This window comes from Pterocles gutturalis, unplaced genomic scaffold (genome assembly GCF_000699245.1).
Source record: "Pterocles gutturalis isolate BGI_N339 unplaced genomic scaffold, ASM69924v1 scaffold18417, whole genome shotgun sequence".
Taxonomy (NCBI): Eukaryota; Metazoa; Chordata; class Aves; order Pterocliformes; family Pteroclidae; genus Pterocles; species Pterocles gutturalis.
In genome coordinates this window covers 13,068-29,965 of record NW_010113204.1, presented here as the reverse complement: position 1 = coordinate 29,965, position 16,898 = coordinate 13,068, and the positions used below count along the sequence as shown (strand labels likewise).

The window sequence follows — 16,898 nt, the reverse complement described above, 5'->3', positions numbered from 1 at the left end:
AGAGCCCTCGAGGTGAGGTGGGAGCACTCAAAGGAAATCCCCATTTTCCCGGTTCTTTGGGTACTGCTGCAAATCGTCCCCATGTGCTTTTCTGGCACGTGAACAACGGCGCATCTCTTTTCAGCCTAGAGCGTAGTAGAGAGCAGGATGACTGACAATACTGATTTTACCATGTGTTTTTCTCACTTTACAAACCAGGACCCCCCTCAGCTCCTCGGAGTGCCATCTCAAATGTTAACGAGACTAGTGTCTTTCTGGAATGGATTCCCCCTGCTGATACTGGTGGAAGGAAAGATGTGTCTTATTATATTGCATGCAAGAAGTGCAACTCCCACTCAGGTCTGTGCGAGGCGTGTGGCGGTCATGTCAGGTACCTCCCCCAGCAAACCGGCCTGAAAAACACCTCTGTCATGATGGTGGATCTGCTTGCTCATACAAACTATACCTTTGAAATTGAGGCAGTGAATGGAGTGTCCGACCAGAACCCCGGAGCTCGGCAGTTTGTGTCTGTAAATGTAACCACAAACCAGGCAGGTAAGTGGATCTTCAACCCGGGGAAATGTCTGGGGTGGGAGCCTGAGCCAGTCAGACCTGGTGTGGACCTTCCTTGGAAATGGGTGGAAGTCCCCGGCATGGAGGGCTGGGCTGTGGCCTCTTCAAATATGTGTATGGGGGGTGGTTGTGTCTCTCAGGTTGTAATTACTGCAGTCTTCAACATGTTTCCTTCCAGCAGGACACGCTTTTAAGATTTGGGATTTTTTCCTTTTACCGTAAGCTATTCAGACATCCCTCCACTTCTTTGTATTTCGGTGTATCCGCCCACTAAACCAAAAAGAAAAGAGTTGCCTCTCCTGATGGAAAAGGGAAATTCCTGAGAGTTCATTTTGATTCTAAATGCCAATGGTTCAAACATCCTAACTTTGCAGAACAGTTACCCTAAGAAAATTGTTTTGAGTGACTTAAGGAAGTTCCATCCCTCTTTGGTGCTGTGGTGCTGAGATGCCCAGACTCAGGCTGGTAAGGTATGGTACACAGTCACTGCTTCTCCAACAAGGCAGGGCTCAGATGTCATTGCGTGCTGTGTTCTTCCTGGGTTTGTGCTGTACAGGTGGAGATCACACAGACGGGTTTGTTCCTTTGTCCTGGGCTCAGATCTGCCTGCTCTTCCTTTGCCCAGCAGCTGAAAAGAGCTGTTGCCTTGGGGGACAGGCAACTGGGGCACAGGCTGTTGTCACACCTTCTTCCATGCACATCAGCACACCAGGCACGTTGCACAGCTTCTGTAAGACCTGAAGACCCTTCCAGCCTTCTTCTCTTGTCCCTTATGCTCTGTGTTTTACGATCTGTCCCTTTGCCTACCTGGCTCGCTCCCTGCCATTTAATTCAGGGCTCCCCAGTGGCACTTGTCCACTGCAGAGCCCTTCCAGGAGTGTGAGCCGGTGGCATCAGACAAGGCTTAGCCAGGAAACACGATGTGATGTGCAGTGCTGACAGCTGGATGGAGACTGGCAGATCCTCGCTGCGGAGCAGAAAACACTAGCTGGAGCAGGGCTGCGGTTCGTTTGTGCACGGGGTTGGCAGCCAGCAGCGAGGGTGCAATCACATCGCACCTCGTCACCTATCAGTCCTGGTAATTAGGCTGAATTGTTGAAGCATTGGGCAAATCGCTTGGATGTATCTCGAGGAGAGGAACTGAAGGCATGCCGGGGCTGCTGCTGACGGATGTGGCAGGAAATCTTCTGGAGGAACATCAGTGAACGGCAGTGTGACACCTGTTGAAGGCACCTGCGTGGTGCAGATCAGCGGGTGTCACGGTCCTGATGCTGTTTACTGTTTTTCCGTTGTGAAGGCTGCTGCCAGTAACTCTGTTGGAAAAAACATAATTTCCTGTTTGTCGGTTTGCTTTAGTATTTCACTGCTGGCTTTGGATTTTCCCTGATGGCGCAGAGTTAAATCCATGTAAACCTCAGTAAGTGGAGAAGCACGAGAGAAGATGACACATTGCTGATCAATGCAGAATGGGAGGAAATGGTCCTGGCTTGTGAATTCTGTCCCAAACTCTGCATAGTTGCAGCAGGATTTCTTCATGTGGCTGCCTGACTGTGCCTCTAGCCAAGAGCAACTCCCTTGCACAGTTATCACCTTCAGCCCTGTACCGAAAGGTCCGTTATAGGCAATGACAGACCTGCAGGTTTTGTGTGACAAACGTGGCTCCTGCTAGGGACAGTGAGTAAGTTTAGCTTCTGGTCCAGTCTCACTGCTACCGTGGTGGAGCCACAATGGAGGGAGGTGCTAATGGATCAAGCCATGAGCATTTAGTTCCCAGGAACGTGCACTTTTGGCATTCCCAGAGGTGGTCATCAGTTAGTCCGTGCCAGAAATAAAGCAGCCTTAGAGGGGGGCTTTGCAAAGGAGGCTGGCTGCCAAGCAGGGACACTGGGTATCTGTTTTCTTTATGTGCCTCTGACAAATGTCCTTTACGGCTGGCAATGGAGGTGTGCAGGCAGAGCGGTCCATGTTCTTTATGTGCCTCTGACAAATGTCCTTTGCGGCTGGCAATGGAGGTGTGCAGGCAGAGTGATCCATACCTGGCCATGCCAGAGATGCTGGACATCTCTGAAAAAGCCTCCCCTTCAGCTGTCCTCCCGTCAATAAGAGCAGGCAGGGCGCCTGGGGCTTTAGGGGGTCTCAGCCCCCTCATCTCCCCCTGAAATTAGCACCAAGAGATGCAGCTCTGGGACCTCATCCTTTCCCTCGCGCAGGTTTTCTACCAGTATGACTGTATTTTCATGAAGGCTGGTGTAACAAGGTAGAGTCACAGAAGTAGTGACACAAGGCTGCTGCAGCAGAAGTTACAAGAACTGCTGGCTGTGGAAAATGAAAAAAATAGCATGCTGTGGGATCGGTCTGGCCGCTGGAGCCCCACTGGCAGGTATTCACTAACCCAGCACCGCAGAGAAATGCCAGGGTCTGTTTCGTTGGTTTGGCTTTTGTCAGTCCCAAAAAGACGGTGCTAATTTCAGGACTGCAAAGAATGTGCAGGCAGCGGGGTGCTGGCGGTGCTGCCTGCACTGTGCATGGGAGCTTTTGGCAGCAGAAACTGCCTCTGCTTTGGGCTCTTGAAGGGATTGCTTCCTGAAAAATAAAGTGGTTTTCTCCAAAATAATTTGTCCCACTTCCTCTCTGCCCAGTTTAAAATAATGAGAAAAAGAATTGTCACCGGCAATCGGTCTGACATTTTCAGACTTGATGTAATTTTCCTCTGAACTTTTGCAATCATGTTTTGAAATGCAGCAAGGGAACGGCAATGTTTTGTGCACAGGAGGAGGCAGGTCAGCTCATCCCAGCTGGTGACCCCAGCACGCTTCTGTTCCCCTGGACCCGGGGACCTCATGGTCCTTGGGATGGGACCGGTCCATACAGGCGGTGGCCTTAGGCTCCAGATACAGGACTAGTTCCCCCATCACATCCTGCAACCTTCTTGCAGTCCCCAAGCCTCTGGAATTTTGCAGTTTTCTGCTGGAAAGCATGTATGTAGAAAGGGTGAGCAACGCCGCCAGGCAGGGGAGGTAGAAAGCGTGCTGGCCTCCATTGTGGCTAACCGAGAGCTGCTGCAGGCACACGGAGAACCTTATTCCTTTTGTAAGCGTGTGGATTGGCCAAAGCATGGTGTTCTCCCCTGGGATAGCTGTAAAATACGTGCCCAAGGGACTTCCCGGCACAGATGGCAGGGAGCCAGGTGTAATGCGCTCTCACAGAGCATTAAAAAGTCTGCCTCGTGCACGTGGGCTGGAGGCCAGTGAATAATTCATCACTGGGAATGATAAGATTAAGTTAGCCATTCTTCTCTTGTTCATGGTTTTGCTCGAGTTTTCGTATTTTTGCAACTGCCACCTAATGCCCCTTTCCAGACCGTTGCCCGAAATCGGTCTGCGTGTGCCGCTAGTATTGAAGTTTGCTTTTCAAGTGACAACCACTTGCCGGTTTTTTGTTTTTGTTTTTTTTTTTTCTCAGGGATTTTGCCAAGCTGGATGATTAAGTAACGCTGTCACTCTAGACAGAGACGTGCATCTCCCTGGAGGTCTTTCATTTTATCTGCTCGGTATACGGGAAGCACCCACCGTGACGTCTTGGTCAGGGCTGTGTGTCTTGTAATGGGGCCGCGGGGAGCAAACGCTTGTGATTCATGGTTGCTTGCCCACCCATTGTATCATTGGAGGAGCCGCACCATTTAAAACCTTTATAGGCTTAAAACCTGCCAAGAATATTCACTTTAAGCCAGCCTAAACAGCTGAGTGATTTCTTTGCTTTTTCTTTCCAGCATCTGCTGGGCACAGCTTCAGGCACGGAGCTGGCCCGTGGGTGGGGGTGATGAGAGCGGGGTGCTCCTCCTTGCTGGCATCCCACATGCCACGGGTTCCCTTTAAAGGACCTTCTCTGTGTGTGTTTTCAGATAAGCCCCCTGCTCGTTCTCTGTTTGAAAAGTTGGAAGCCAAGTGTTCAGTCCCCTTCTGTGACCTGTAGGATATTTTTGAGCCTTTTTGGGGAAGAAGGGGAAGAAAGATCTGGATATGCTTGCTACCAGAGGAGGAGTTAACGTGTCTAATGCCTCCAGGAGTCTTCATGTTCGAGGCCAAACCAGAGATATGGTTGCATCCTGTGGTCCAGCAAAGCTATTTAAGCCGAGGTTTTGGAGGACGGGACCTGGTAACCCATACTGGAGGCAGGACCAGGTTCTTGCTTGACCAAAAGGCGGCCAGATGCTTGGAGCAGCTGGAGAACTCTTGGAGCGGGGAGGTGTGCTGAGAGCATAATCCTCACTCCGATTGTGCAGGCTGTGGTGGTGTGGTGGGGGGGAGCAAGGGAGAAGGGATTTTCCCTAGCGCTTGGGATGTGCCAGTCTTTGAAAAGCAGACAGTGGTGGTTTGGAAAGGGAAATCTGCAATGTAGAGTGTGTTGCAGCCTTAGGTCAGCAGCTGCGTGAAACCAATGGGCTGCAGCCCTGCACAGCCTGGGAAGAAAACATCAGAAAATGGGGCGAGAAGATGTTTTCTGGGATTGCCTTTGGGAATGTTCCAATTCAAGTCCTGTAACGTTCGGCCTCTGATTCTTGCAACTTTCAAGTCTCACAGGCTTGTTTGATTGGGCTTGGGGAGGGGGCAGCTTGCTGATTTTCTTTAGGATTAACAAAACAGTTTCCAAGAGGATGCTCCAGTAGATGCAGTGTGTTGCGTGTGTCTCGCATGAGAAGCAAGACTGGGTTTGCAGCTCTGCTTTTCAACCAGAACTGCTGGCCTGTGAAAGCTTAAGCAAATGCTTTTTTTTTTGAAGACTCCCTTTCTATATCCCGAGCGGTGAGCAGGGCTTGCCTGTAAGTGTCCGGTGTAACAGTACTTGATCAGCGGAGCTGCAGCATCTTCCCAGCAATGGTCGGTAGCGGGTACCATATTTATTTTTGTGTAGCTGGAGAGAGCAATTGTAGGTAGGTAGCGAACAGACGCATCGCAGAGCAAAGTAAAACTTGAAAGCCAGCAATGCACAAAGGGTTTGTTGTTTGATTTTTTTTTTTTTTTTTGCGATGGCCACATTTATTCTGAATGCAAAACCTACAGCCAGCGTCCTGTTGCAGAGTCACAAGTTCACCCCAGCCCAGATGGCTGGGTGTCTGCTACCAAATGAATTATGGATCAGCTGAGTATTTTATAGTTTTATTTATAACTCCCCCGTTGGCGATTGCTGCTTTTTCATAGTTTGTTATAAGTCATTCTGTTATACTTGAAGTATTAGAAAGACTGAATATTGAAAGAATGATTTGGAATATCCCCCAAACTTACGACGTGACTTTAGTTAGAGGTCATTTTTATTCCTGAAGTATGTGGGACAGCCCCATTGTTGATAGATGATGACAATAAAAGATGAAATAAAAAGCGTTTTCCTGCAACTGCAGACAGACCTTTCAATTTTGACATGAAATTAAAACATCTTATTTAGAGATGAAAATAAAAATAGTAAGAAATGGTTGTCCCCGTCCACCCTCCCCCTGAAAAAGGGAAAGGGAAACGTGCAGAAGGTCTTGTGATGAGATTCAGCGTTGCCATCTATTGTGTGTTGGGCAGCGGGGTGCAGGTTTTCCTGTCTCCCAGTGGCAGTGAGATAAATATCTGTATGGTAAAGTGATTAGTCTCCTTTTATCCATGGACTGCACCCAGATGGTGCCATGCAGCCAGGTACAAGGGGGCAAGAGCCACCCAAAATACCCAGCTTGGGCTGCTGCAGCCAGCAGGACCGAGACTGATCCCTCCACAACACCCCAGAGCCACTGGAGGTAAAGTGACAGAGATTGGGCAGCCCGAGTCTAGATTTTCAAAGGCATATATGGAGCAAATATTGAGATTTCCTAAAAAGCACAGAGCAGGCTGTGCAGTGGTCAGATGCAGTAAGAGCTGCACAAGGTCGGAGCCGTAGGAACCTCGTGTTTTTGCAGAGCACCGCGTTGCAAGAGTGATAGTGCAGGTTTAAAATTGTATTTCTCATTTTGCTGGCACATTTTTAGAGGATTGCCGAGTAATCTTCTATTAATCTAATTCTAATCACCTTAAAACGCAGTCGGCGGGGCCAAGGAGTTCTTTGTATTGTGCTGAGCATGGTACTTGGCAGAGAGCAAAAGTAAAGCATCTCAAATGGTTTCACAGCCCCGATGACATCAACCTATACATTATTTATTTTTTTCCCCCTGAAAGCAGCTTCTGAATTTTACTGCTAATGAAATCCTATTCAGCTCTTTAGTCTTGGTCTGCAAGCTGATAATTCCTTTGTCTGATATGTTATTTCTCTGCTTTTAACATTAAAAGTAGTTTTACATTTTGAACACTCTCTCTGCACGGATGATACTTCTGAAGGTGCTCTTAGGACACCAGGACTCAAAAATAGCCAAAAAAGAATGTAAAAATACTTTCAGTGCTGCCAGAGGAATAGCAGGGGGCTCACAGGCATTTAATAAACGTCTCACTCGCTCTCTGTCTGGGGCTTCTTTTCTGTACCGAGTAAGCTCCTTATAGTAATCTCTCTCAAAATTTAAATGTAACAATGGAGGAAACAGAATAGTTTGAAACATTTGCGTTCCGGTAATTGTGCATGAAGTGAGCTGTGCTATAGAAATGTCGCTGAAGGTATAGCAGCTTCACAGGGCATTTCTCCTTTCCAATGGCACTATTGTGCTGATAATACGAATTTGCATGAGCGCGAAGGCGTAGGTACACGCACGGCAGCGTGTACGTGTTTGTGTGGGTATGAAGACATAGGACACGTGCCGGGCGGCAGACGGAGCTGACCCACCCCTGTTTTACACAGATATCTGCGACAGCTTGGCAAAGCTCCCACTGTTCGGATGCCTGAGCTTTTCTTAATATGCGGTTTGTAATTTATTTATTTGTTCATTTGGACAGTTTTTCCCCCGATGTCGGCACCCCTGGAGCAGGCTGGCTTCTGCATCGTGGGAAGGGTTTTGCTGCATCCAAACTGAGCTCCAGCTCGCAATGTGCACGGATTACAGGTTCCTAATTAGTATTGTAGTGTCGGACAGGCTGCAATGCTTCCCTTCCCTGGGTTGCTTGTTACTGGAGGGGTGTATTTCAGCAGGGCTTGGAAGGTTTTGCCATATCTTTTACTGTGGTTGCTATTACAGTGCACATACGATGCTTGTTCCTCGAAAGACGTCTGAAATGCTCCTTTGGCACTTGTATTTCTTGCAAAGCGTTAGTGTAATAGCAGTGATAGGGCTGGCTGGTGCTTTATCTCGGCGTACATCCCCTTCTCTCCTTGCTCACGTTTGGGCAGGCGCTGCAGAGCTTTTCCTGGAGAGCCGAGAGCAGCGCCGAGGTAACAGGCAGCCCAGCAATAAACTGTATTTCTTCCACAGCGGCTGGGCCAAAGTTCAGCTACATGCAAATCCTACAAAAAAGCTCAAGCTTTAATTAAAACACACTTCAGACGTGCTCGTTTGCTGGTGTGGTGGAAGGCTTTCTGCATCCCCCAGTCCTGGAGGAATGGTCCTGATCAAAGCGGTAACTAATGGGATCTCCAGCTAGATCAGTACAATAGAAATCACCAGCAGGAAAGCGTTATTATTTATTTATCCTGCTTCTTCAAGATTGATAATTTTTAAGAATACAGGGTCTGATCAAAAGGCTCTGTCCAAATTGATGCAGGACACCCACTGGCTGCGGAGGTGCTGGGGGAAGGTTTTTCTGCTGCAATGCAGCAAGCCGGGGGGATGTGCTGCTCTTTGCTGAGAGATGCCGAGCACACTGGCCTGATCCTGTAAGCGTTTAGGCTTGGGCGAGCCTTGGAGAAAAGTGTTGCTCCATGGGAACTGATGGAAAAAATTGCAAACTTGTTAAAGCATTTGGTAGAATCCACCCTGTGGGTTTTGGCCAGGGGTGGTGGGCAAGTCAAGCAGCAGAATGGACTTTGCTCCCCACCCTGTAGCTCTCCCGGGAATTTGGCAGAGACAGCCAAGGATGCCTCAAAAGCAAATTTGCAGAATTGGGTGGAAAATGCCAGTGGAGGGCACCAGCACCCACTCGCTGCCTTCCCGGGAATACGCATTGCAATTGCCCGCTGTGTTTCTCCATCCTGCTGTGCAAAACTTGGCTTTTTGTGCTCTTTTTTGGGCTGGTTTTGTTTGATATTCAGCCAGCTAAGTCCTTGTGACAGTACTCTTGGAAAAAAATCGTTGGAATTGAGTCTAGTTTGAGTGACTGGGGCAGGATGTGCATCTTTGCTCTGTGCCCCTAAACGAAATGAAAGGAAACTGTGTTGAATTGGATAAAATCAGCAAACTGGGCTTACCCGCCTTCGGTTTGCAAGGGTTTATGGTACCCTGTGTGCAATGCCTTCATAGCTTCTTCCCAGCTTCTCTGCGGTCGGCTTCAATCCGAGGAGAGAAAGTGGTGCTCAGCCGAGTGGATGGTTAATTGCGCTGTCCCCTGAGCTGTCGTTCATGCAGTTCAGCATCAGAGTGGCTTACTGCAGGGCACAGATCTGCATGGTCCTGTTACCCTGTCATCTCCTGGGCTCTGCCTTCCCCACAACGGGCTCCTGCCTTGGATCATTAAACCACACAGCTCCGTGGTTCTGCTTGGTTCTCCTGAGGGGTGGCACCAAGAGCGTGAAATCGCTCGCTGACCTTGCCGGAGACTTACGGTGGGAGCCTCTAAACGCCTGGCCATGCGAGGACAGTTTCCACAGAGAGGTGCTCTCACCCAGTTCAGTAAACTGGAAGACGATGGCTGCAGAAATGTCTGGGTTATTTAATTTATTGTACATCTCTCTGTACCAGGTGCGACTCGGTCCCTGCAAGGCGATGGAAAGGAGCTGGAGGAGGCTGGGCAAGGATGCACATGAGGGCACAGACCCATCTCCGCCTTTTCCAAAACTGCAGACAGCAACTAGCAAAGCTGGGTGTGCATGAAGGACAAAACCACCCTGTGCTTTCTGCAGAGGTGATGCACCAAACCCTCTGCTGCGTGCTGGCCAAGGCTGCAGGGGCACTTGGGTCAGAGGCAGATGGCTTTGCAAGGCTTCCAGTGCTATGTGCGACCCCTGCAGAACAAGTCTGTAAAACAGAACAAATCGCCGTAAAGCAGCCTGGCAGCTGATAAGTATTGCTCGTGCTCAAATAACGATCCTGCGTCTGCCATGGCCTCACACTGTTCCTGTATCTTCTGATATCAGTCGATGAATGATGACTGCTGTTTTAAATTCAGCTTGTGCGGTGTCCAGTTCTTTGTTCAGGACAAAATAAGGCAGGGAAATACGTGGTCATTATGCAAATGAATGCAGTATGTAAATGGAGATTTGCTCAGTTTTCTTGTATCCAGACCTGATGGACACAGCACCACTGGAAGAGGTCCCTGATGTCAGTAAATTGCTGTTTCTTTGCCCACGACTTGGGCATTGCCTTTGGTCAGGCAGGTTTTTCAGGCATCTGGTTTGTTGATGGGGAAACCAAGGCACAGAGGTGCGGTGTGACCAGCTGGAGGGCACACACCGCTGCTGGGACTCTTCTTGCTGCTCCTCTGCCCCTGCTGAGCCCTCCCTGTGCAGGGCTGGAGCCCTGAGCTGCACTAGAGCTGTTTCCAAAACCTGTTTGCCAAACAGATTTTAACAGCAGATAAGAAAGAACAGTCAGACTCTGTTGGAGACGAGCTGAGGAGTGGGTTGTTGGGTTTTGGGATTTTTTTTTTTTTTCCTCAATTGGTTTCAGTATTTCTGTGGTTTTGATTTCACTGCAGCATCAGGGTGAGAAATGTCATGGCATTGGAATCACAGCTTCAAACTCAGTTGAAGTTCCTGGCTGCCTTTGCAAAAGGTACACACAATAGTGTATTTATCCAGCGCGTTTAGTGAGTTAATGGATGCTGAGTAGCTGGGGGGAAAGTGTGGCATGGGGTCTGTTTGCTCCCAGATCTTAATGGCAATAGTGATGGTTCCCTTCTTCCCTCTGTTAGACCATCGTCCAGGAGAGACCATCTTTGATCCAAGTCCAGCTGAGTGCAGGGTATTGCCTGTAATTCACTTGGTTGGTGAAGGGTGCTTTGTCTGCTAGAAACAGAGCAGTGACAGTGTCCTCTATTCCAAGCGGTTGCAAATTCCAGTGCCCAGGTGATTAAATGTAACTAAAATCCCAATCCTTTTGACTTCCTCTCCAGCGGCAGAGCAATTGCTGCCTCTTCTGTAAATATGTTCGGTTTTATCTGGCCTCTGGTGGTAATAGTATTGAGAGTGGCTTGGCAACTGTTCGCTCATGAGGGTCCAAAAAAAGCACTTAACAAAATTAAGCAATAGTAGTAATGAGGTGCTAAAGACGCCAGACACTTTGTTTATCCTCTTGAGAGCTGAGCGAAGATTTCAGTGGGTTTCCTCTTCCTCTCTTCACTTCTGACCCTGGATCGTGAGACAGCACCTGCCAGGGGATGGAGAGGGGGCTGCTCCCGGCCGGGTGCCAGGCTCTCCTCCCCGGGATGCTGCGGGCCAGGGTCCTGCAGCCCTCTGCTCCCCAGTCCCCAGGGCTGAGCCCCGGCAGGTGCCCAGGGGGCTCTGCTGATGGTTTGATGATAGAATACCCAAATATCTGAAGTGTGGGGCTGTCGGGTCTCCTGCCGCCACGGCTCCTTTTCCAGCTACTCTGGCCCGCGGAAATAGTGATGTACTCAAGGGGATGGGGCACGTGCGTGGCTCTCAACCCACCGGACCCTGTCAGGTCAGTCACCCGCTGTCATCTCTGCCCAAAATTTCTGTGGCATGAGGGGTTTGGTGGCACATCTCCAGCACTGCTGAACTTTACCGGGTGGGTGCTGGAAAACCTTAGAGCTGCTGGGAATAGCTGCTGTTTGGCTGGATTGGGAGTGTTTGCCTCTCTGTGAGAAGCAGCAGCTATTTTTCACAGACCAAATGAAGCCACAAGTTGGGTTAACTGGGCTTCGTTGGGTCCCTGAGCAGTCCTACACAACCTTTAGAGCCCAAAGGAGTCTGAAGTACCATTGAATTTCACTGTTAATGTCTCAGTCATTTACCCTAAATGGAAGAAGGTGGTTTTTTTTAATTTGCAGGCATGAATAGACTCTCTAGATTGCAGGAAATAATCCCCCTTAAAGGCGAGTTAAAAGCACTGTCTTCTGATAGAAGATGGGAGGAGGCAAGAAAAAGGAAACCTGGTACCAAGCCGTGCGTAGGACTGCTCCAGCTCTTCTCGAAAACTCTAGATTTTGTTCAGTGATTAGAAACGGAATAAATCAGATGAAAGGAAAGGAGCTGATGACAAGGTGATACATGTGTTGGAGAAGGGGAGGGAGTGGCGAAGGAAAAGCACATAATGTGGGTGACTTTAATTATGTGGAAGGTGGGAAGATTGACTTCCTAATCCTGACAGGCGTGTGTGAGAAGATAGATCAGTCTGTGTTCTATCCGGGGTTGATGAGGTCTTCTCAAAGATGTTAGGAGTTACTTGGAGGAAGAAGGTGCACTCCCTGGCAGTATTTATGAGAGCTTTAATTACATTTCACAGTCTGAGTTCCAATTAGAAGGAAAGGGGGGGAAGATGTATAGCATGTGTTAAGAGCACGGTGATAAATCTATGGCTAAGGATAATGGTAAACAAGGTAGCTGTACATCATGGCATCATTTTCACGCTTCTATTTTTAGGTGTTTGTTCCAACTTCCCTTCTTTACCCCCATACCACAAGCAAAATGCTCATAAAAGGGTCAAACCCAGGCCTCCGTTACTCATCTTCAAAGAGCAAGGGAAAGATCATTTGCAATTGCTGCGCTACAAGGCTATTACTTTTTTTTTTTTTTTGCCAAATCATTAACTGTGTCGTAAAACAGCACTCCGCAAAAGGCAGACAGAGACAGATCGCAACATTTGTCGCTGTGCTTACATGAGCAGTGGAAAAATATTGCTGTCATTAGCGCATCCTTTTGCATTGTGTGTTTAATGCTGCAGGTTCCCACACTTTCAGGTTACCCTTGTTATGATCTCACCTAGCTGGCTTCTTACCAAAACAACCATGATGTCTGTTTGTTTTAACGTCAGGAGGTAACACTGAAAGGGGAGATGTAAAAATTCCTCAGTGCTGGCTTCGTTTTCTTCCCATTCTAGTCAGCCAGGGACTTTGCCGTGTATTTTACTGGAAGGATGGTACCTCCGAGTCTGAGCAGCCTTGGCACCTCTCTCTCTCGTTACATCCCTCTCATGTGCCTTGGAAAGGAGCTTTTCTGTAGTTTTTTCTTGTGGTGTAAGCTGTTTGCTGGTATATCTGCAGACGATGGAGGTAAGAGATGCGTTTTGTCTAATGACGTCAGGGTTAGGCACAGGGAATACCTTGGATCTTGTGGTACCGTTAATTAAAGTAAAGGTAAGTCTGCAAACAGCTCCTGACAAACACTGAAATTCTGGCTGGGGAATAGCAGGAATCAGCTAGTGAGATTGCTTTCATTTCAGATAACATCATTCCTCCCCTTGCTTAATAAAAGGGCTAATGATGTTTCTTAATTGCAGTGAAATGGCTGTGGTGAAGCCCTGGCAGCACTTCAGCGGACGGGAATTTTTGCTCTTGACTTCTGTAATTCCACAATCCCACTTGGAAAGTTAAAATGGATGAAAGGAGAAAACTCCCTTTTCTTTGGTGCTGTCGAAACCAAAATCCTTGTTTACTTAAAAGTAGCTCTGTCAGAAGTGCAGTATGATGGAGTATAATTGCAAAGTTCTTAGTTGGTAATTAGTATCTTGGAGCCATCTTAATGCTATTAAGAAACAGGCATAATTGCGTGTAGGATGCGTATATTTATCACGGGAGCTGGCATTTCAGGCCATTAGGAAGTATCTGTAGCTTTGCTGTATGCTGCACTAGATTAATCTAGTTTAGGAGATTTAAGAGCCTGTCAGAGAGATGCTCCCGTCATCCGAGCAGTTGTACCAGCAAGCGGTAGGAGAGCACTTGAAGAGGCACCAGATGTTTCCCATGGCTTTGCTGCAGTAACATTGTGGGTCCCTGATATTCATGCACTTCAAGAGATTTCCCCATTTGTTCAGCATGGCGTCTTTTATACGCACACACACAAAAGAAAAAAATGTGGTAAGGATCAGGAGGGAGCGTGCTTCATCTCAACTTGAGCTCCGTCAGGCGGGGTATTCCTGCGTGCCCGCATCGGTGGAGAGAAACCTGGGCTACTGGGAGCTGCTGGGAAGAGGCTTGGCTATGAAATAACCCCAGCCATGTCCCAGGCACGGGGCTCTGCCGCCTTAAATGAGAAAATTGTCGCTGGGGATTAAGTGTGTTTTCTTGTCAGCCCATCAAAGTGCAGGTGGAAGCAGCTCCTTACGGAAATAAGCAAGACTGGAAGTCGTGGCTAGGAATCAGACGAGAACAACTTGCCAAGGGAAGAGGGTTTTCAAGAAAAGCTCATCATTAGCAGCTCAGCAGCACTCAGGGCTTTTTAATTAGATGTGTTTGGGAAGGGATGGACAAGGAAGATCTCAGGAGAGCTGGTTCCGGCTGCAGGCCTGAAGCTACAGGCAGAGATGAGCTTGTATGCTCTTCAGCAGAACATAGGATCATAGAATCACAGACTGGTTTGGGTTGGAAGGGACCTTAAAGCTCATCTAGTTCCACCCCCCTGCCATGGGCAGGGACACCTCCCACTAGCCCAGGTTGCTCAAAGCCTCATCCAGCCTGGCCTTGAACCCCTCCAGGGATGGGGCATCCACAGCTTCTCTGGGCAACCTGTTAACCATGAACCTCGTGGTGCTTTGTGAGGGACACGAATGTCCCTCCTGCACCTCTTACAGGCTGCGAGAAAGATAAGAAAGTGATGTTTTCCGAGGTCGCCCAACAGTTTGGCAGCGGTGCTGGGAAGAGACCAAAAGTCGCCAGGGTGTGGTGGTACCATGCATCACTGGAGTCCAGGCTGTGCCATAAAGTTAACTTAGTTTATTTGCGTCCTCCTCTTTCTCTACTACTTTTGAAGACTGCTGAATGGTGCAAGACCATAGATAGGATCTCTTCCCAAAGGGAAGAGAGTAAATTTTTTTCTCTGTTGCTGCAGCCAGCTGTAGGTCCAACTGGTCTTCTGTTCCCTTCATTGCTTTGCCTCATTCGGTACCTGGAGGGATGTAATATGCTTCCCATTCATTTAGTGGATCCAGTCCCTGTCTTAGCTGCATGGAAGCTACTTCTGATGCAGGCGGTGAGTAGCCTCTCATGCGGAGGAATGCAAGATGTGGCCCGATATCTCGGGTAGATTGAATCTTCCCACCTGTTCCTCTGGATGGCTTCACAGCTGCTGCTTCTGTTTCCATTTGGGACTAGAAATTTTGGCTCTAAATGTCATTTTGTCCCCAGGATGTTGAGAAAGCAAGATTCTCTGGAGCATGAAAGTATAATCATTTTGATTTTCATTCTTTTAACAATGCAGCATCTTGCACAACTGCTTTTTTTGGCCACATTTTTCTGAGGCTCCGTTTGCCCAGGTCATAGCATATGGTCATAGTGTATGGTTTGACATGCCGTCCTGAGGAAAAGATGAAGCGGAGAGCATCAGGTTTATTATTGGGTCAGTGCCTGACATATTTTTGAGTTCCCAGAGCTTTATCATAGTGACCATCCCACGTCTTGTCTGTAAAGAGATAATCTCGAGAATTAGATTGATGAGATTATAATATACTGCTGGGTTAGCCAAGATTCATGGTGGAGAGAGGCTGTGGCCTTTTTAAATGTCACATCCAGGCTTTAAAGGCCATACTCTTGGAATAAACAAAAGAGGATGCAGCTAGCTCCAGCAGCTTTAAAATGAGAGCAGCAGCCCAGCGACGCCAGTGGGAAGTCGTGGTCCGTGTTTGTGCAGCAGGTGGGAGACTAAGTGGGCACTGCGAGGATGCTGGTGGTATCTTTCTCGAGATACACGGTAGGATGTGCCTACGCGGTCAGAATGCCTTTTATTGAGCAGGAGAAAGAGGTAAGTAATATGAAGTTCTTATCAGGGCGATGCACGAGCAGTTAGGCAGACATTAATGGCTTGAGTAATTTTGGTTGGAGTACAATAAATAAAGTGATTGTGTATCGCACACAGTAATATACGTCTCTGCGAGCAGTTGCTTGGCAGCTGTACGACTGGATGGGATTATTTTTTATTTTTTTTCTTGGCTATGTAACATTTTGAATGGATGATAACACTGAGAAAAATGTATTTCCACTTTTCTCAGACGCATTCATCACTGGTAGAAAAAGGCCCATGGGAAGGTAATCCATGGAGTTGAATTCTATACACTGTAGTGTTATATAGAATAAAAATGCGTGTGGACACTTTGCACTGGTCAGATGTGATAGTTCAATATCGGGAGGCTTTTTAAAATCGGACTTTTATAATTTTTATAGACCTATAAACGGTGCCAAATTGCTTGGAAATTCCCTGACAGTCTTCAAGGGGCATTCAACACTTGAAGCATACATCCTTCCTTGAGGCTTTGCTTGATTTTTGAATGATGACTCATGGAAGTGTGCGTGCGTGTGTACCCATATTTAAAACAGGCTCCTCTTCTATTTTGTTTTTTGGGTTCTCAGCAAGTAACTGTGGAATTAGGTTTTTTTGCATACTTTTTGTCTTCAGTACTCATTTCTAGAACAAGGGTCGGTTATCTCTTAAAATGGTCTCTTTTTTTTTCTTTTTTTTTTTTTTTCCATACTGTGCCCTTCCTTTGCCCAAGAAGCCACCACTGTTAGACATAAAAGTGGTTTTGTAATTAACGACACCGGGCAAGATGGGCACTACTCCAGCAGGTCACCGCGTGGTGAAGGTTGGTAATCTACCCCCAGGGGTGAATCAGTATTGATTTAAAGGAAGATGAAAACTCAGTGGTGTTTTGTGGGAGGGCCAAATTATCTCTTCTGGCCTTAAAGGATATTGATTTAAAATTGATTATCTTGGTTTACCTGCTGCCTATAAATTTGCTAATTCGAGTGAAATGAGCATAAAACATGTTTTATGGACACAACTGTGTCCAGTGTATTTTTATAGAGTTTCAACTAAACTGTTTTAATGCTGCTTTTTTTGTTAAGTCTGCTTAACTGCATGTAGCTCTCTTAGAGTACTTCTCGGGTTTTTTGGGCAGTTCAGCAACATTTGAATACGTCACTGTAATTGAATCCTGATGCAAACCCAAGGCTTCATTGTTGCTGCATTCACTGCAGTGACTTTGATAAGGCAAGTACTTCACCTTTGCTGATCCTTGGAAGGTGGTCCTGTAAAAACGGGATCAATTACTTGCATTGCTGGGACCCAGTTTTCAATACTGCTGAATTAAAACTAGTTAGAGCTAGTTAATGGGCTTTCCCCTTCTG

The 16,898-nt window shown here is 47.6% G+C and overlaps 1 protein-coding gene across 1 annotated transcript in view; it reads left to right on the top strand.

Moving 5' to 3' along the window:
• Positions 1-16,898, top strand: part of LOC104462463 (ephrin type-A receptor 5-like) — a gene marked incomplete at both ends in the record, with an annotated part of 109,028 nt that overhangs the window by 80,010 nt on the left and 12,120 nt on the right. The window contains one exon of the mRNA XM_010074398.1: positions 199-534. Coding sequence (XP_010072700.1) covers positions 199-534 — 336 coding nt within the window. The remainder of the gene's footprint in view (positions 1-198; positions 535-16,898) is intronic.